Here is a 20124-nt window from a genome sequence, read left to right on the forward strand (position 1 = left end):
TAATACTTTTAATACAGAGAGAATATTAAACTTTTCAATTACAATAATTTTAGAGGATCACAGAGTTTAATTATCACGAAGTAAAATAATTAAGCGAATGGTGCATGTCTTTTTAAATCTTTTCCTATTTTAAGTAGGTCAGTATATTAAACGCATTATTTACTAACTTTCTTATGGGCAGATTTTATACTTGACAGTTTTTTATTCTCATCTCAACATACACTATTCTATTCTATTCTATTCTATTCTATTCTATTCTATTCTATTCTATTATTGAAGCAGAAGTGTTATGAAAATTAAACGAGGCGCAGAAAAACTGCACAGTAAGCTGCCATGGATCAATCTTCAGTGGACTTCTCCGCCCATTAGAAGACGTCACATGTCATTGGGACTTCACGAAGAAAAAAAAATCTCTGCTCCTCTGCTTGACAACTCGGTGTGATTTGCGATATTTCCCACAGCCCTTTAAGGCAGCATTTGTGGAGTTCAGCGGTACAGCGTCGCTCCGGACAAACAACCCCGCGGACCAGAGTAAAGGGTAAACAAATATGAAACGCTCTAAGAATGCCATCACAGTGTATTTAGGAGCGTTTACTCTCCTCCTTTGCCTGCATTTAGTCAGAGGTAAGTGTCCTTTTAAAAAAACTACACGTTTCACATTTGATTAATCGCCGACAGAACTTCTCAATGTGTTGTTTGTCTTGTCAAGTGAAGTTGACAAGAGTCCAGTCATTTACTTTTTTTTTTCCATCCACTAGGGGACTTTGACACTTCCAGTTAGTTTAATTTTCCATGACAAATTTTCTTTTTTTCCAGTTGGGATGTCAGTCCAGCCTGGAGTAATGAGAAACCAGGTCGGGAGCCTGTTTGGTTACTTTTGCTTATTGTTTCTCTTTGTAAATCAGTGTCATGTCGATTGAAAAGGGGGCGATGATGTGAGGCGATATGAAACAGGTTTATAACTAATTCAAATAGTTATTCAGTAGAGTTATGTCAGAATAATCTGTCAAGATTGTTAGATGATTTTAACATTCAGGATACATCTCAGGCAGTCTGTGTGTAATTGGTACTTCCTGCATTGCCCATAAGATACCAGCTTATTACCATCACGGTAGAGTTGGTGATTCAATGTGACACTGCCCTGTTATTACACTTGAGACTGTTATTACTCAGTCCTATTTTGAACAGTGGTCATAGTATGAGACAGGCTGGTGAAAGAAATGTTGCTTGCAACAGTGAACAGTTCTATTTACAATATATAGAGTAATTTTTGGAATACATTCACAGACACAAGGAAATATTGATTTACCTCAAAGACTTTATCCTTTTCAGCCCATATTGCATTATATTGATGTCCTTGTGACACCTTTCTGGTGTCTCAAGGAGGTGGAGCAGATGTAGCGGGAAATAACACCATATGTGTTCCTGTCTGGAGTCTGCATGAACCAGCTGTCCACTCACCTAACTTTAGATCGACCTGGCAACATGCCGTCTACCTGAGTGCGCAGGTGTTTTGGATTTTTTTTAAGTGTATTGATGTTCTGCTTCCATGATGTTTTTATGCAATCATGGTCTGTTACTATGCTCTTTACCCACCTGTTGATCAGGTGTGCTGCATGTTCCAAGTAACTCTGAGCTTCTTCACTCTAATGTTGTGCAACTTGTCAGTCCTGAAAGAGCCACATGCTTCTGAGCAGCCTGACTAATCCTGCAAGCTCTTAATCCTGCATACAGAGATGTTCTTGCTAGTGTTTAAACTGTTTACACCTTTAGATATTCTGTTTCAATTTAGTGGAATTCAATTCTTGGTATCAACCCAGCCGAACATCATCCTTTTAGTTGTTTTCCTGCAGAATAAAAAAAGACTTGCTCATTCCGGGTTTAGTAGTACATGTTTTAAAGATTTATTTTCACCTCAGACCTGTCCACCTCAAACACCTGTGTCAGATGTGTTATTATATTATTTATTTCCCTGTTTATTCTTGTATTTGTTGTGTTGCTTTTATGTACAGCACTTTGTTTCAACTGTGGTTGTTTTAAGGGCTTTATAAGTAAAGTTGAGTTGAGCTGAGTTGAGTTGAGTTAGTTCGTACTTAATTGGTGACAACATCTGTAAAATTAACTTGTCCGATACCAGCAACAAACAGGAAACATAGGGGCTGTTACTCTTTTACAGATAATCAAAACTATGAAATCCCACTGTACCGAGCAGTCCTGAGAGGAGATTCAGTAAAGCCATACACAGCCTCTGATATTTTCACAGTGACAGAGCATCAAATAAAATATAGAAGCATAGACCGGCACAGTGTTTGGAGTAATGTCCGTCTGAATAGAGATGAAAATTTCAGATATTTCAACCTCTGCTGCTTCAGTTTGGTGACTGTTTTCAAGATAAATATTTCGTAGATCCTCCAACACTGAAAGTGCAGCACAAGGTTATTTAAGAGCAACTTAAAATGTTTTCAAGGAATATTTTTGTGATGAATTGTTGTAATTTCAAAACAGAATGCTTAATATGAAGTTAAAGTATTGAAATTATCTTTTTATTTAACTGAAAATACATAAGTATAATCAGTAAGTTTTTATGAAACTATAAGAAGTATTTACAGCAGAAAAAATTGCCCAATTGACTCTAAATCTATTATGGGATAATTATTAAAACATTACTATAAAAGCAGTATTATATTGTCATAATGGAGGGAACCAAAGTCATAGCAGGCTGCAGATAATCTTCATAAGTGGTAGATCTGCAGATCATTTTCTGAATAAATTGGTTTTTGGTCTCATAATAACACCATCAAATGTAAGCTGTGTCCATCCAACAACTCAAACACCTGAACAGTCAAAATTATTTCCGAAATAGCCAGAAATCTTCATATTAAAAAAGTTGGACTTATATAGGATTACTATTTTTATTGAAAAACATTTTTTTTATTTTTTTCTCAATCAGCTGAGCATTTCAGATCTACTTCCATAGTTCAAGACAAACACTAACGCAGTGATAGATAGATAGATAGATAGATAGATAGATAGATAGATAGATAGATAGATAGATAGATAGATAGATAGATAGATAGATAGATAGATAGATAGATAGATAGATAGATAGATAGATATTCTGCAAGTCAACATTCTCAGACATCTCAACATACAGCAGATCCAACAAATGAGGAAATTAATATATATTCTTTTTTTTTATTTAACGTCCTGTTCATGCTGTATTGCTGTTCTGAAGCATTTGGCAATGAGCACATTATAACTTATTCAGGATTCTAACTTCAAATTCAAGACTTTTGCCAATCTTGAGTTTGGAATTGAGGCCAAAAGACTTTATACTTGCTCATGATTTAAACAAAAATGAACAAATCGGGTCCCATTGTCATTTGAATCTACTAAACTGAGATTAATAAAGTGAGGCATTTAAATAGATATTATTGTTTTATGAGCCAGGTTTCTATAATATGAAGTTAGGCTGACAGAGAGGAATAAAAATACAATAAAAACTCCAAAGATCTGTCCAGATGAGACCATGCCGTTGAGACAAGGTCATTTAGTTTTGGCTGGCTGCTTTTCCCACATGGCTGAATAGAGAACTTTGCAAAACAAGAGCATAGATTACACAATATAGGATATAAACAGACAGGCAAGACTAAAAGATGCATTTTCTTTTAACACACCCTTGTTTTTCTCAATGTGTATTAAGTGTCGTCAGGGTAGTTTAAAATCCTTACACTCACTGTTTAACTTTTGGTTATTTTCTCAGGTGACTACTGTGAAGTGAATCATTGCCACAATGGAGCAACATGTGTGACGGGCGTAGGAGAAGATCCCTTCATTTGTATCTGTCCTGATGGCTTTGGGGGAGACACTTGTAACCTGACAGAGACAGGTAGATGGAAAGCCAGAAGTTCTGGAGGAAATGCAAAGTTTTTAATTGACTGAAGCCAGAAAAGTCTTTTGTTGCTTCCTCCTTTAGGACCCTGTAGTCCTAATCCCTGTAAGAACGACGGGTCTTGCGAGGTCATTGCTCCAACCAGACGAGGAGATGTTTTCAATGAGTACATCTGCAGATGTCAGCCTGGCTTTGAGGGAGTGCACTGTCAGATCAGTAAGTTACTTCTATCTGGAGCCCATGAAGCTGAGCTGTCTGTCTTTTTACTTGTACATTTTTTCCAAGTCAGATTTTTACATCATAGTTACACTTGCACATATATCTTGCTCAAGACTGAAAAGCAGAGCATCTACTGACAAGAAAAGTAGATTATAATAGAAGAAAAAAGTAATCAAATGAGCAAACGTTGATCAAATTTTGTCAGAAGATTTCAGCTGGCTGTGTGGTGCTAATTTAAAACTCCAGTTTAAACAGTTTTCTCGACAAGTGTGAACACATGAGGAGTTTTTCCTTCCTGCCACAACATCAGCAGTGAAAGAGATGTGGCCACTCCACAGTTTCATGAAAGGGACTCATTCAGCAGGTTTTGTGGTTATTATGTTTGGGTCATTAGTGAAAGACCAATCCAAGTCTCTTAGCATGCAGAGGCTCTCCTTAGAGTTTCAACACTGCATCTTTTTGTGCTGAAGATTGACCCAATCAGATGAAACAAAGTAAATGAAGTGAATTCTGTCCATTTCTATCTTGTCATCTTCCATTCACAGTGGAAACTAATAACATTAGCAATCTAAGGTAATTAAGCAGAGAAAATGTGAAATGTTCATGATTGGCTGTTTCTGCACATTGGATGTAAGTAAGGCTATTTCATGGTCCACGTCTCAGTAGGATCTCTTATTTTCAGTGTTATCAGCTGTGCTGATCGAGTGATGTGGCAGCCATACAGGAATTTGTTTCTAAGTTGTGACCAATCCTCTTAGCATTAACGGGAACAAGACGTAAACAGACCCATGTGGTATTACGTCAAGCAGTCATCTGCTTTAGTTCTGCAAGTTGCAGGTGTTAAGGAGACAGGTAAAAAAAAAAAAACAGCAGTGCAAAAAGACAGTTGATATTTACACAGCTCAGACTTTTTTCAAGGACAGGGTTAAAAAATGCTTCTTGAATAAGTTTTCTAAGGAGTGTGAATAAAATATTGTATTATTTGGATGGAAACTAAACATACTCACACACCGATAGGAAAAATACAGCCAATATGCTGTAAATAGCAATGCATGCATGAGTAAATTAACTGATTAAATTGGCTGGGATTCTCTTACTTTGTTTAACTGTTATTTGCGTTGAGTGGATCCACATGAAAGCATCAAAAAGTGGAGTTGCTCTCAGATCTGATCTGGGTTTACTGAGTACTTTCAAAATTCCTGCACTAGCATCATACAATAGAAGTATCCAGTAGCATCCTGTTATTTATGTCTTGAGAGTGGGTTTTATGCATAGTCATCATTGCGCTTGCTGCCTGCTTTATTATCCCTCTGTTACAATATGTGGGTACTTTTATAAGATGAATTTCATAAAATGTGCAGCTCAGTGAAAACTGCACCAACATCCCACTGCTCAAAATAATACATCTGCACTTGCTGCGTAAGGGCTCTACCTTGTGGAGATTAGGATGCATTGCATGCTTTAAATGGGCAGCGTTCAAATGAGATACCGGATGCCAGTAACGCTTGTTACAGTGATTATCATCGAGGAGAGGCTGGGCTGGAGAAAGTGCTAGAAAACCCAACAAGCCACCTTTATTACCTCGCCAAGGCGGAGGTCATGTATTCAGCTGTGTTGGTTTGTCTGTCTGTCTGTTTGCAACATAACTCAAAAGTTATGGATGAATTTTGATTAAATATTTAAGAAGTCACAGGAATAAAATGAGGTAAAAGTTATTAGATTTTGGGGGTGATCCAGACCACCGTCTGGATCCAGAAAATTTTTTAAAGGATTCTTTACTGTGGGGAGATAGGGATAATTTTGCCATTTGAGCTTCTAACTCAAAAATAATGCCCACATTCATTGGGGAAAAACATAAATAAATACAGATTACAATGGCTTGGCATAGAGCTGCGCTTTCTGAGTACTTCCAGTTTGGATTTTTCCCCTGCTCATTAACCCAGTTTGGGCTCATTTTTTAGTGAACAGATATTCTGAGATGCCATGGCAGGAAGACACAGTCTGTAATTTTGGGTGATGCCAACACAACATGAATAAAACCTTTAAATATCTTTGACTGTTCTTTGTTAAGATGTGTTTCAATAACCTTTCACCCCAACCCTGCTCCTTCTCCTCAGTGCTGCCCTCTGGGGCATTTCTGTCATCACGTTTAATTTAAGACAAAATTATCTCTCAAATGTATACTAGAGACACAGTGAGGCTGTTGTGGTCTTCCACCTGCCCCAACCCCCATCCTGCTCATCACATGTCCAACAATCATCCTTTTTATGTGTGTGTGATTGTTGCGGTGCACAGAAATTGTCTTTCAATTCTAACTCAAGTTACTCTTAGGACAATGACTGGATGTTGTGTTTGCCAGATGTAAATGATTGTGCCAACCAGCCTTGTGTGAATGGAGGGGCATGTCGAGATCTTGATGGAGACTACACCTGCGAGTGTCCCTCACCATATGTTGGAAAGCACTGCCAGCTTCGTATGTTCAGCCACTACACTTTTCTCAAATACACACACAATGTTTTCCATAGAAATCATTAAAAAATTGTAAACTGACCTTTTTACATAATTGTTCAAATAAAATAAAACTGTGTGTTTTATAACCATAACTATTACCCGATGTGCTTTACCAGTAGTTAATTACAATATGTCAGTTGTGTATATGTGAAATACACAAAGATAATCAAAAATATTGTATCCCAGGTTGTATTTCTCTGCTGGGGATGGAAGGAGGAATGATCGTAGAGTCCCAGATTTCTGCCTCCTCAGTGCATTATGGCGTTCTGGGCCTTCAGCGCTGGGGTCCGGAGTTGGCGCGACTCAACAACCAAGGCATCGTCAATGCCTGGACGTCCGCCACCTATGACAGGAACCCCTGGATTGAGGTGAGAGACGATACTATTTTAAAGTCATAGCCATGACAAGTAAGAGCTAAAACCCTGACTAATACTTGAACCTTTGATTAAAGATCAACATGCAGAAGAAGATGCGTCTGACTGGCATCATCAGTCAGGGAGCTAGTCGCATGGGCGCAGCTGAGTACATCAAGGCCTTCAAGGTGGCAAGCAGCTTAGATGGAATCAGTTACATCACCTACAAAGGAGATGGCACACGGAGAGATAAGGTTAGACATTGCATCGTTTATCTTTTAAAGACAATATGAGCCTTTTAGAAAAGAGGCTTTTTTCAGTATCTTTACCTTTTTTTGTGTTTGTGTGCTGCAGGTTTTTGTGGGCAACATCGATAACGACAGCACAAAGGCCAACATGTTTGACCCTCCTATCGTGGCACAATACATTCGCATCATTCCTGTGGTTTGTCGGAGGGCCTGCACACTGCGCATGGAGCTGGTGGGGTGTGAACTCCATGGTAAACACAAAGAGTTAAAAAGTTTAAACTCTCACAGCAAGTTCTGAAACTTTGGAGATGATGAGGAAAGGTTAAAAAAAAGTTGTTTGATATCAATGGAAAAAATGATCAAGTTCAAGCCAAGTCCAGATGTTTTTCTAGTATAAACTTTCTAATTTGAGAAATGGAAACTACATAAATCCTCACAATGAGGTCTTTTGTTATATCCTCCATCTATTGTTTTACTGTGTTGATGTCTTCTTTGTGCGGTCACACTGCCACAGAAAAAGGCAATGAAAGGTTTATTTCAGCTGCATAACATTTAGTTGTTGTCACACCACAAGGAAAATGTATAATATAAACAGTTGTATGTGGATATCTCTGGCTATGCAACAATAACAGCAGCCAGTTCCTGCACAGACAAACAAATACATTAGCATTTTTGCCTGCCTGTCCTTTGTCTTTTTTGGGTGTAAGAATCACAGTCCTTGCAGGGAAACAAAGTAAACGTAAGCAGATGGGTTGGTGGCTTCATGAACTGTCATCTGAATTTTCCCTTCGCTATGCACTTCTTTTTATTCCTTTCTTTAGTCTGCTTTTGGGTGTTACATTGATTTTAATCAGCTGCATGTTATGTGCATTTTCCTAATTTTCTCAAATGATGGTTAAAGTTGAGCCTTCGCTTCCTTGGGTGAATTCACTTGTCTTTTCCCTCTCTTGTCTGCTCTTTCTCTTTCTTCTGTTGTGGTTTTCCCTTCCCCCATATTTCCTTTGGCCTTTGATTTACAGTTCATTCAAACACAACAGGTTGCTCTGAACCTCTGGGAATGAAGTCCCGTCTCATCTCGGATGACCAACTTTCAGCCTCCAGCACCTTCCGCACGTGGGGCATTGATACCTTCACTTGGCATCCTCAGTTTGCTCGACTGGATAAGGCGGGAAAGACAAACGCCTGGTCTCCCGCCCACAACAACCGCTCAGAGTGGATTCAGGTGTGGGAAACTTTATTGCTGTCATTACTGATGAAAATCGCTTTGAACCCACCAGATTCTGCAGAATCTCATTGTTTTCTCTGGTCCCTCCTCAGGTTGATCTTCAGAAAACAAAACGTCTCACAGGCATCATCACTCAGGGTGCAAAGGACTTTGGGGTGGTTCAGTTTGTGTCAGAGTTTAAAGTGGCATACAGCAATGACGGAAAATCATGGAGTACAGTGAAGGAGGAGAACACCAGCAACGATAAGGTCAGACACATGTGAATACCTGAAGTATCTTCCTGTAGCACTGTGCATAAATCTTTAGCTACTCCTTATGATCTTTTAAAGTGGTCATGAGCAATAGTTATCCAGGCTTTGTTAAGGTATGTTTTTCTTTGGATATTTAATTTTTTTTCTGCTCTTTTTAAATCCAGTTCATGTAGCTGAATATTTTGATTATTAAGGCACTTAAAACTGATTTCTGATTCATTCAAGCACAATAGACGCATTAAACCCAAGGGGCAAGCCAGTGCTGTGGGCAACTGAGCAAATAACATATGTTAAATAATATCTTTATAAATTTTGTTACTAGCAGCCTGTTGCAAAAGCACATCATTTGTTCCAAATCTTTTAGCTGCATCTATAGAAAATGCACATGCACATGTTTACAGACATTAATACAGTATTGTTGCACCCACAATGTAATTCCCAAAGATCTATTTGAAGAAAACTTATCGTATCTCAGTATTATGTACAGTGTGTCCTTTAATATTTGATACATCTGGAAAATTGGAAGAAAACAAAAGAAAAAGTGGTGGACCTAAATGACAAACTATTTACAGCAGATAAACAGAATCTGAATGCTGTCCTTAAAACAAAAAGAAAATACTGCCGGAGAGCAGTATTTGGCCTTTCAGCTGATCCACCGACTGGTCACTGAGCCTTATCGGAAATGGTTTCCATGAAAGGGTGGCAAGACGTTCAGGAAGTAAACTAATAAAAGACTGAAGTATGTCAAATGACAGAAGATCCAAAAGTAAAATCTTTGACAACAGGTCTTATGGAATAATAAATCTCTCCCAGAGCCTGGATTTCAACATTACGAAAACTGGGATCACCTTGTCAGAGAATATTACGAAAGGCAAAGGATCCAAAGGGGAGCTTTGGGAAGTCCTTCAAGAAGCCTAAAGAATTATTCCTGAAGACAACTTAAAGACGTTACAGGACAATGTGTCTAGGAGTGTTCAGGCTGTGTTGAAGAATGAAGGAAGTCACACCAAATATTGACTTTCATCCACATTTGATTTGCAAAAACTGTTTCTTATGTGCTTTATTTCCATTTATGTTTGCACAGTTGATTAAATCACAGCCCCTGTTTCCCCTTTTCCTGGGAGCATAAACAATTATGATGGTGGCTGAAGACTTTAGCACAGTTCTGTATGTCTAAGTAAATTTTTGTCTTTGGTATGCAAATTGTAAATGCTGAATGAACTCTTCTCTTTTTTTTTTGTATAAACCTCAGTCTTCAAAAATATAAAAAGCAGAAGATTGCTGGAGGAGTGGGGGAGCTGTGGTCTTCTTTACAAACTCTGTTTTAATGAGAGCTTTAGCTATAGTGGCTGAACCCAGATGATTCCATTAAAACTGCAAAACAAGCTTTGATGTTTTTACCGAGCACAGAGCGTGAAGGCCCATGTAATGCTCAGGGCTTTGTCTGGCAACTGAATATCTGACAGCATAGCTCAGTTTGACAGACATTACTTTATCATTAAATTGTGTTAGTTCTGCTTGATTTGTCTAGTTTAAATGAAAGTTGACTCAACTTTTATTTTGCAGCTTTTCCAAGGAAACATTGATAACAACACCCATAAGAAGAATCTGTTTGAGCCTCCATTCTACGCTCAGTACGTCAGGGTCATTCCCTGGGCATGGCACGAACGGATCACTCTACGCATGGAGCTGCTGGGCTGTGATGACTAGAAGCTTGTTTAAAGCCATGTTTCCAGTCCTCCATCCTCATCCAGCTGTATCGTCTCCTCAGACCATGGTGGAAATAGGAGACATGAGCAGAGTCATATGTTTTGCACTCTATGGAGATCATGTTTGCTGAATAGCTTGGACTTTTAACACTTGTAGCACTTTCTGACTAGTGACTTATTTATGTTTACATGGATGAAAATGTTGGACGTTGCAGCCTGCAAATATTGGTTCCCCACAGAGCTCTCTGTTGACTATCCATATTTGTAGTTTTATATCTGCATAGAAGTGTCTTTTAGTCTCTGTAATTGACTGTTAGCTGACATCATCACCAGCATACTCACACTTCTTTATTTTTGTTTATCATTCAACAGCTGTTTTGTTACTCAAGAACATACTAGCATAATGAAGCAGGGCTTGTGCATTACATACGTGAATATAAACTGTCCAGGAAGAGAGAGTTTGTCCATGATTAGATAAATACAGCACACTGATAAAGTCAAGCAAACCTTTTGCAAGTTGTTAATGTGATTTATCTTTTTGTTTTTGTTTTTTTTTTACATAATTTGGCATGTTCTCTGTTTAACTTTTACTTATAATTTCATTCTGCTTTAATCATTTTTACAACAAATGCAACATGTTTAAAAATATGAAAGAAAAAAAGTTTTCCATTTTTTTTAACTCATTGTTGGTCTTAAATTGAGATCATTTATTAAATGATGAACAAAATATTTGCTGTGTGTGTATCTGATTTAGAGACCAGAATTTCTCCCAATTATGCTTGGGAAGCAGAAAGAGAAAGAGCAGATGAGTTTGAGGTGATATACTGACTTAATAAATAACAATGAAAATAATCAACTAAAAGACATGGCTGAATGAGTTAAAACAGATATTTTTGGGTGACATTAGGTCAGCCACATTTGAGGTACAAGTCCAGAGCAACCAGAATTTGGCCTGATGTTTATGGGAATAATTACATCTTCTCCATCCCCTCACCCCCTAAACTCACAGTCCTGGTATGTTTGGCCTCAGGCAACAGCTTTCATCTCTGTGGAATGAATGCAGTGCAGGACCAGGCATCTCGAACACATCTGTCTGCACTGTCTACTGTATGTGAATTCTGTCCACAACTTTACATGATTGCTTATAAAAAGATAGAGTGCTTTTGGAAAAATATAGCTGCCTGTGCATGAAGACTTATGTCCTACAAAATCTGCTTTCTGAGCTCTCCCAAATGTCTAATAAATGGGATTCTTACAACATATTTGTGTCAACAATACCCAAACTTGTAAAGTTGAATCAACTATACATGTTATATCAGTGATCTTTATTGTGTGATGTACACTGAAACCAAACAAACAATAATAATGTTCATTACTTTCTAAGGATAATAAGTGAAATACTTTTTCCTTTTAAAAACCTTGTTATTATTCAGGTGAAACAGTAAGTCTGCTTGACATGGACTAGCTTCAATAAAACACACGGGGATGTTTCTTCTGCAGCACATTGGACGGATGTTTCATTTAGCAGCACACCATCATTACAGCCCTGCTGCTCCTCAGTGAAAGGTTAAGAAACTTTTCATCATCATTATTAACATAGCTGACATAGCTGCACCTGTTTTTATCATCAACAAAGACTGGGCGGAGGTTGAAATACGGCTAAATGCCTCGAGCATCAGAAGTCGTGTCTCTTCTTGGAGACCAGCTTATCCCCAGCAGAAATTCTCTGATCTTTTCGTGAGCTCTTCAACATTTACACTTCTTTTTTTAATAAGGATTTAAGTCACAGGAAAAGGTTTGTGGTAAGTAAATACTTTTTTTTAAAATGACCATGTGTCCAAACCTGTACTTTAAAGATGTACCAAAAAAATATTGTATGCATTTTGAGTTAGAAAATTTGCAAAGTATCCTCTTTGTTTTGCTTTTCCATTATTTCTTGCAGTTATGCTACTTTTCTGAGCTTGCAATGGTCCATAGGTCCAAAACAAATATAAACAACAAAGAAAGCAAATATAGAAAACATACATTTTAGAATAAATTACAAGACAGATTAGAATTCAGAAAAGAATAACAAATCAAAACAAAATGCCTTAATTGTTTTAAATGTCATGATTTCTGTTTTGTATATTCTTAAAAAATGTGTTGTAATTTTTGTTTTTCCAAGGATGCAGCTGAGGTAAATCTACACTGTGTGCACAGAAAAAGATACAAAGATAATATATATTATATAAATGTTTAATGAATCTGTTAAATTTTACCAGCAAAGAAACTCTGGAAAAAATACCCTAACATCATACCCTAACAGCATACAAATCACCAGTGTTCATATCTGTTTTGTGGTGCAAGTTTTTTTTCTTAAAGTGCATCCAAGTATCAAAATCGGGAACATAACATTTTCTCTGGAACAAGCAGAACTTGCTAAAGTGATGCCATGCTGTCCTCCACTGGCACTGTCAAGTCATAGCATGCTAATAATACAGCAGGTTGTATTTTAGCTGAAAACTCTTGAAGAAATCCTATGAAAACTGCTTGTGTTGTACTTTAATAAACAGCTTCCTCAAACAGACTTCTCTTTGCAGGTGTGAGGCGTTGCCATAATGAGGATTTGTTGCCTCCAAATAATGCTGCTGTCAGTGGTTCAGCTGTTCTTCTCATATTGTTCCTTGGCTGCTTTCTCAGTCCAGAACAATTTCTTCTATCAAGACATTTTCAGGGCAAATGGCAAAAAAGAAAGTAAGTCAGGTCATTATTGGTGAAATACATCAGAATTTTAACATCATGTTGGCAGCAGTTCGTCTTGATATGACTTGTATATATTCTGCAGTTTATTTCAGTGATGTGAGGCTCCATGTGGACTCTGCTCAGCCATCAGTGTTTGCAGTCAGAGGGGGTAACACTACCCTTCCATGCAGGTTTTGGTACGAGCGCAAGCCAAGCTCACAGAGGGAGGCTCGGATCAAGTGGTCCTGGCTGCCTGCTTCTGGTAGACATGAGGAGGACGTGCTGGTGGCTATTGGCTCACATATTCGAAGTTTTGGAGTCTTTAGGTTGTTGAACTGATGCAAAGTGTTTCAAAATCATTATTTCCTGCAGCTGCTGAATTTGTCTGTTGTTGTTGTGTGTTGGTCAGGGGCCGCGTGGAGCTCAGACAAGATTTCCCTGGAGATGCTGCACTTGTGATGACTGACCTTCAGCTGAATGATACTGGTCGATACAGATGTGAGGTGGTGGATGGATTAGAAGACAAGAGCGCAACAGTTCATCTGGAGTTACAAGGTACACTACAGTCATAAGAAAAAGAAAGTGCACCCTCTTCCAGCTCTAAGGTTTTATGTATCAGCAAATAATAACTTTCTATTCCTCGCCAACTGATCAAATTAGGCAAACACAACCTCTGTGAAACTGTATCTGAAATGTTAAACAAAGTCATTAGTCATTACAAAAATAAATAAAAAATAAAAACATTTAAAGCAAAATACAGAAACAGTTGAAAACCTAGTTACACCCCATGATTACACATCTCTTAGCAGCTGGAATTTGAAATAACTGTCCTCTAAACCAGTGGTTCCCAACCTGGCGTCCCTAGACCCTCAAGCCTCAGGGTCCTCAGGGAAAACAGGTTGGGAACCACTGCTCTAAATGATGTTATCAGTCACTCACACTGTTGTGGGGGAGTTTTTCTCACCAACTCTTTAGTCTTGCTTGAGCTCATGGAGGTTTGTGGGTCTTTGTTTATACACAGCTCTCTTACTGTCCTGCCACAGTATTTCAGACAGCTTGATGTCTGGACTTTGGTTGGATAACTACTACCCTTTCATATTTTTTCCTTTTTAGTCATTCTGTTGTAGGTTTGCTGGTAATTTGGGATCATCTTCTTGTTTAACGAGCCAATTTCAGCCAAGCTTTAGCTGTCAGACAGATGGCCTCACATTTTCCTCTGGAAGAATTCATGATCGACTCGATGACTGCAAGATGTCCAAATCATCAGCCCTCCACTGCCACGCTTGATAGTGGTTATGAGATGTGTGTGTGTGTGTGTGTGTGTGGTGATAAGCTATCTTTGCTTTAGACCAAATATCTCCACTGTAGTGTTGTTTCAGAGGTCTTGTGGTTTGTTCAGATGTAACTTCTGCAAACATCATGTACATCAGCTCTGCTGTTGTGTTCTCTTTTTAGACAACAGAATTTCTCCCTCTAAACAAGAAGTAATTGTTCAGTTTTTTTTCTAAATATACCAACATGAACTTTTAACTTGCTGACTGAGCCCTGTAGTCTATGATTATCCCTTTAGCAGTTTTTCTGTACATTGCACAGTCAGACCTTAGGGAGAACTTGCTAGGATGTCCACTTCTGGAAAATTGGCAACTGTCTTGAGTTTTTGCCACTTGTGACTAATCTTTCTCTCTGTAGAATAATGATCTCTAAATTGTCTGAAAAATCGCCCTATAACCCTCTGCAAATTGATGGGCAGCAACATTTTCTTCTTTGAGATATGACCAAAGTTATTGATGATGGGCCCGCATGAAAGAGGCCTGTTGTTTGCAGTAAAAATATAAAAATGTAGAGGTAAAATGGATCCAACAGCTTGTTGTGAAGTTCAGTACAATGACCCAATCTGAGTTAGGTCTGTTGAAGCAGGGAAATATCTACAACCTGCAGGACACTGGCCCTCAAGGAGTTTGAGATCCCTGCTGTAAGCAAAGGAGGATTTACAGATGTACTGACAGTAGCAATCACTGTCAGCAGTCACTGTCTCTTGTAGCTCCCCTACCAAGTGTAGTGGCTCATATACAATTCATTCAATGAATTCCTCCACGCAGGTGTGGTGTTTCCCTACCAGCACCCTCGTGGCCGATACCATCTGAGCTTCCTGGGAGCCCAACAGGTCTGTGAGGAACAGGACTCCACACTGGCCACTTTCACACAACTTTTTCAGTCCTGGAAAGAGGGTCTGAACTGGTGCAACGCAGGCTGGCTGGCTGACGGGACAGTCCAGTACCCCATCACACAACCGAGAGTGCCTTGTGGGGGGCATAGCCTCGCTCCAGGAGTGCGCAGCTATGGCAGAAGACACCTGAAGCTTCATCGCTATGATGTCTTCTGCTTCTCTTCTTCAATCAGAGGTGAGGTGTTCTTTTAGGTGGTGTGAGTTGGTACAAGAGCAAAAAGGTCAGAGGTTCAAAATAATTTTCACAGAAGACATTTGAACACACCCAAGCATGAAAATAACAGGCCTTCATAACATCAGCACTGTCCAGGTGTTCCAGTAGATGCTTGCTATATGACAGTAAACCAACACTCATAATATGACAGCCTTGACACCAAAAGCGTTGTACAATTCAGCGTCATTTATCTCATAAAGCTTAACTGTACTCTTCTTTCACATTAATTACTAAAACAAACACTATCCTTTTAGTGCTCAACTTAATTAGTTTTAAAAGCTTTTCCTCCTTATGATCTAAACCAGTGTGTGAATGTGTGCGTGAATGTGTGAATGTGATGTATAATGTAAAGCGCTTTGGGTATCTTTCCAGCCTGCCAGACTGTATAATTTTTTTTTTTCTTTTCAGGGAAAGTTTACTATCTTGAGTCCTCTCAAAAGATGAACCTGACTGAGTCTCAGCGGGCCTGTCAGGAGGATGGAGCAGAGATAGCCAAAGTCGGGCAGTTGTACGCTGCCTGGAGGTTCGCAGGTCTGGACCGCTGTGATGCAGGATGGCTGGCTGATGGAAGTGTTCGGTATCCCATCAGCAGGCCACGTAGAAACTGTGGTCCTCCTGAGCCGGGGGTACGCAGCTTTGGTTTCCCCCCTCTGCAGCACAAACATGGAGTCTACTGCTACAAGTTAGATGATTGAGCAAATGGGGTAAATGGCTTTAAACACTGCAAACTGCTCAACCTGCAGCTAAATGACCAACACACACACACACACACACACACACACACACACACACACACACACACATATATATATAGAAGGGGAAAATTGCTAAATCCCCCATTTACAGCATGGGTTCGTGTATCATAATAAACTGCTTTGTTTTTTTTTAATTACAATATTTTCCTTTGACAGGGGATTCATGTATCACCTCTGGATATTACATGACTAATATGAATGTAAACCTTTGTGTTTATAGTTTCTAATTTCCTCCACTGTAAATTAAAAACCAAATATAAATCACTTAAAGTGCTGTTTGCAAACTTGACACCTCATTGTTTGCTTACAATTATGTAAATGATCCGATCAAAACCTCAGATAAAACACATTTTTACAGATTTCTTTGTAAATGAAACAATTCCTAAATAAAAAATATAAATATCTCTGTCTTGTCATTCAGATCAATAAGCCTACAAAAATAACTTCAACACCTTGAAGAAATATGAAGGAATCAAGGAACTTTATTTAAATGAAAAACATATTCAGCTTTAACAAACAGCTGCTGTTCTTGAGTGTAAGAGGCATGCAGCTGTGAGACCACTGCTCCAGCTCTGCTTCTTTCTGAGGTAGATTCTACATTCTTTGGTTATTCCTTGCAAACAAATGTCAAAAAGTGTCAAAAATATATATTTCAATGTAATGCTGTTGTTTTGAGAACTTCATAAACAACATTTTATTTGTAACAACTATAAAACATACTGAGCATTTCTACACATGAAAATAATAGTGGACTCATTTTGAGATAGCATGAATGTTAAATAAAGAACAATTCTGAGCAGCAAACTGGAACATTCAGTGTAGTTTGTTGTTCCTCTTTACAAACCTCATCTCATACAACACATGAAATTCACATTTTCACATTTCATGCAGAGCTCCCTGAAAGGCAAATCTCAGCTAGTGCAACAACATGGATCACAAATCAAATCATTTGTTACTACTACTTAAAAAGAAAAAAATGTAAAGCAAGCAAACGTCTACTGAAACTCAGCTTCGAACAGGATCCTCTCAATTTTCATCCTGACCTCTGTCTTTTTCTTAGGACACAACTTTTTAAACATTTTCACCAGATTCATGAAGTAGTATTCGTCACAGTCTTGAGGTTTTTCAATATTTGTCTGTACCATTTGATCACGTTTAGAGGAGTCTGGCCCTGCACTCATTGTCACCCTCCCCACTGTGCCTGGTGTGTTTGACCTGGAGATGAAATGAGTCACAGAGTGGCTGCTGCTCCCTTCTTGGCAGTCTTCTTCCCCAGAATCAGGAATTATGGTGATATCATCACCTTCACTGCCATCATTGCTCTCCTGTGAAAACAGAGGACCGAGGAAACACTCTTAAACAAAAAAAAAAACATTATTGCAGTTAAATAATAAGTCTTACTACACAAACATTTCTGCTGTCTTAGTTTTTCACACCATTCAAACCTATCAAACTTATGCCTTTGCATATAACATTTGCAAGAAAAACGGTTGCCTGTAAGTGTCATGCTATATGTAATTATGAGCCATGGTTATCAAAAAAAAAAAAGAAAAAAAAGTTGTACATCTAAACCAACCAAGGAGTATCTTATATTACCATGTGAAATGAGGGAATGAGGCTCTCTTCAGGGGTCACTTCGCTGATTTGGACACTTTGTGGAACTACTGTTTGCAAGTTGAAGAGTTCTAGATTCTTCTGCTGCTGGTGCCCCTCTTGGCACGCTAAAAAATGACTGCTGAAAGTCTCTTTCTTTATAAATGTGCCATTGCAATACAAACAGTGGAAATGTGGTTGTTTCCTGCACTCCAGTGCACATTTGTGGATTGTGTACTCTAAAATATACATAAAACATAATTGTGAATGAGTAAATCAACTGTTTTAAGAAACTGAAAACAGTAATAAAAAAAATAATTACCCCCAAAATAGCAGGCTCTCCTCAAGTGATTGTCCAAATGAACCATAACCCTTGATCGCTTTGTTGGTTTAAAAAATGTTGGTAAACAAAACGGACAATGATATAGGCCTTTAGAGCAGCAAGTTGTGCATTGCTCCAGAGGAGGGAAGGACAGTCCTTTCCGGATGGAAAAATGGATCTGCAAAACGTAAAGGATAAGTCAGTGGTCTGTTGCAGTTAGTTCTGATCAAATATGGGACAAAGATTATTTTTGTATGCATTGAATTAAGACTGGAAGTTAAGTAACTAGCTAAGCCTGTTGTGGTATTCAACAAAAACAGCCCCTACAACACTAGTTTTTAACCTTAAAATCTCATTAAGTATTAACTGTGGCGTCCGATTGTTGTTGATTTGAATATGTAGAAACTCATAAAATGTGACTTTCTATAAATATGACCAATGTGAAGGCTTAGGAGGAGAAAATGCCACAGTTAGACCCATGTGATTAAATTTGCATGCAGCAAACATCTACCATCAGGTTTTTATAGAAACGTTTTAACCGACATGCATAGCTTTCGTGTCACATGCTACTATTGTGTGTTTTGCACAAAAGTTTATTGTTAACACTAACCAACAATGCACGGGATTAGCTTTAGCTAGCTACCCCAAGGCAGCTTCCCTAAAACCTTTTAATTACTGCAAAGTTGTGGATAACACGAGGGTCATGTGCACATCAAATAACAATTTTAAAGAGCTCAAGAAATGCAACAAAAGAAGAGAAAAAAGTCGCTGTCGATATTTTAGGAGTATTTTCTTACATTTGGCTGCTGATCCATCTTTTTCTCAAGAGCCATAAACCGGAAGTGCTCTTCTTCTACGTCTTCACTTTTGGCAACGCTGACATTCAGAAGAACTACCGCCCTCCAAAGGACAAACAGTCAACTCCATCGTCTTCATCTCGGATACTTGAACTGGCATAGGGATGGGTAGTTCAGGTGATTTTTTAAGTCGACTAGTCAGGTCTTTCAAAATCGATTTGTCGATTAGTCGTGACGCCATCATGTCATCCATCATGAAATTAAAGAAATAAAACTTTGAAATTTAAAAATAGTGTATGATATATTATTTGTATATTGTGTGTGTTCCATAAACAAGTGTGTTTTTGTTTGTTTGTTTGTTTTGTTTGTATGTGTGTGTGTGTTTTTTTTTAAATGCGTTAATCTATGGTACTAATATTTTTAAAGAAATGAACGCGTGCACGGCATGACAAGCCTGAAACATACGTCATTTCTCTCATTGCTCATGTCGGAGGACGTGGAGAAGCGACATGGAAAATATGAGCCACAGCCGCACTTTTCCCATGCATTTATTTTTTAAACTTATCCTGCGTTTTGCAACAAACGTGTCTGCTCTAGTGGTTTTCAGGCAGTAAAGTAGCCTACTACTGTCATTACAGATGAGTATACTTTATATTACACTATAATTTTGTTACCTAAACCAATGTTACATAACAGTCCCCCTTTCTCATTAATATGAATGACAGAAGAAGACAATAACATATGGTAGAAAATGTATTTTTTATTGAACGCTTAGTCAAAGATGAGGCAAGGATGACAGACGTGCAGTGAGGAAGCCCTGTCAATGCTGTCCTCTGATGCATGAGACACCCACAGCCAACAGTTCTGTCAAAGTCAACTCGATGTTTCATGAGGCCTTGTTTTCCCCCATCCCTATCGGACACACAGTCAGCAACTCCTCTGTTACTTCCAACTGGTCATTTATACCCCTCATAAAAATGGCTAGCTAAGCACTGTTTGTTATGTCTGCACTGTTATCAAGCGCCACAGTGTATGCAACAAGTTTGTACTTTGTCGTGTAACTGTTTATAAGTATCACATGATACCT

The 20124-nt window shown here is 38.4% G+C and overlaps 3 protein-coding genes across 4 annotated transcripts; 2 read left to right on the forward strand and 1 right to left on the reverse strand.

Annotated features, from left to right (window-relative positions):
* Positions 1-431: 431 nt before the first annotated feature.
* LOC121642239 (EGF-like repeat and discoidin I-like domain-containing protein 3) lies at positions 432-11098 on the forward strand. Of its 2 annotated transcripts, none has more exons than XM_041988856.1 (10): positions 432-624; positions 3764-3889; positions 3977-4108; positions 6471-6584; positions 6809-6990; positions 7074-7229; positions 7330-7474; positions 8261-8445; positions 8541-8696; positions 10266-11098. In XM_041988856.1, the coding sequence occupies exons 1-10, from the start codon at positions 549-551 to the stop codon at positions 10407-10409; spliced, it is 1416 nt and encodes a 471-aa protein (XP_041844790.1). In that variant the 5' UTR covers positions 432-548; the 3' UTR covers positions 10410-11098. The 2 variants fall into 2 exon arrangements, with proteins under 2 accessions (XP_041844790.1, XP_041844781.1); XM_041988847.1 differs by having other exon boundaries at positions 433-624; positions 8243-8445; positions 10266-11096.
* A 1824-nt stretch (positions 11099-12922) lies between these two features.
* On the forward strand, positions 12923-16323 carry LOC121641635 (hyaluronan and proteoglycan link protein 3-like). The gene is made up of 5 exons (XM_041987891.1): positions 12923-13141; positions 13233-13455; positions 13539-13684; positions 15229-15531; positions 15979-16323. The coding sequence occupies exons 1-5, from the start codon at positions 13006-13008 to the stop codon at positions 16263-16265; spliced, it is 1095 nt and encodes a 364-aa protein (XP_041843825.1). The 5' UTR covers positions 12923-13005; the 3' UTR covers positions 16266-16323.
* A 471-nt stretch (positions 16324-16794) lies between these two features.
* On the reverse strand, positions 16795-19145 carry LOC121640751. The gene is made up of 4 exons (XM_041986616.1): positions 19038-19145; positions 18241-18418; positions 17922-18157; positions 16795-17650 (listed from the first exon to the last, which is right to left on the reverse strand). Exons 1-4 carry the CDS (start codon positions 19071-19073, stop codon positions 17321-17323), a joined length of 780 nt encoding a protein of 259 aa, XP_041842550.1. The 5' UTR covers positions 19074-19145; the 3' UTR covers positions 16795-17320.
* Between the last annotated feature and the right edge of the window lie 979 nt (positions 19146-20124).

The sequence above is a fragment of the Melanotaenia boesemani genome, chromosome 1 (assembly GCF_017639745.1).
Source record: "Melanotaenia boesemani isolate fMelBoe1 chromosome 1, fMelBoe1.pri, whole genome shotgun sequence".
Taxonomy (NCBI): Eukaryota; Metazoa; Chordata; class Actinopteri; order Atheriniformes; family Melanotaeniidae; genus Melanotaenia; species Melanotaenia boesemani.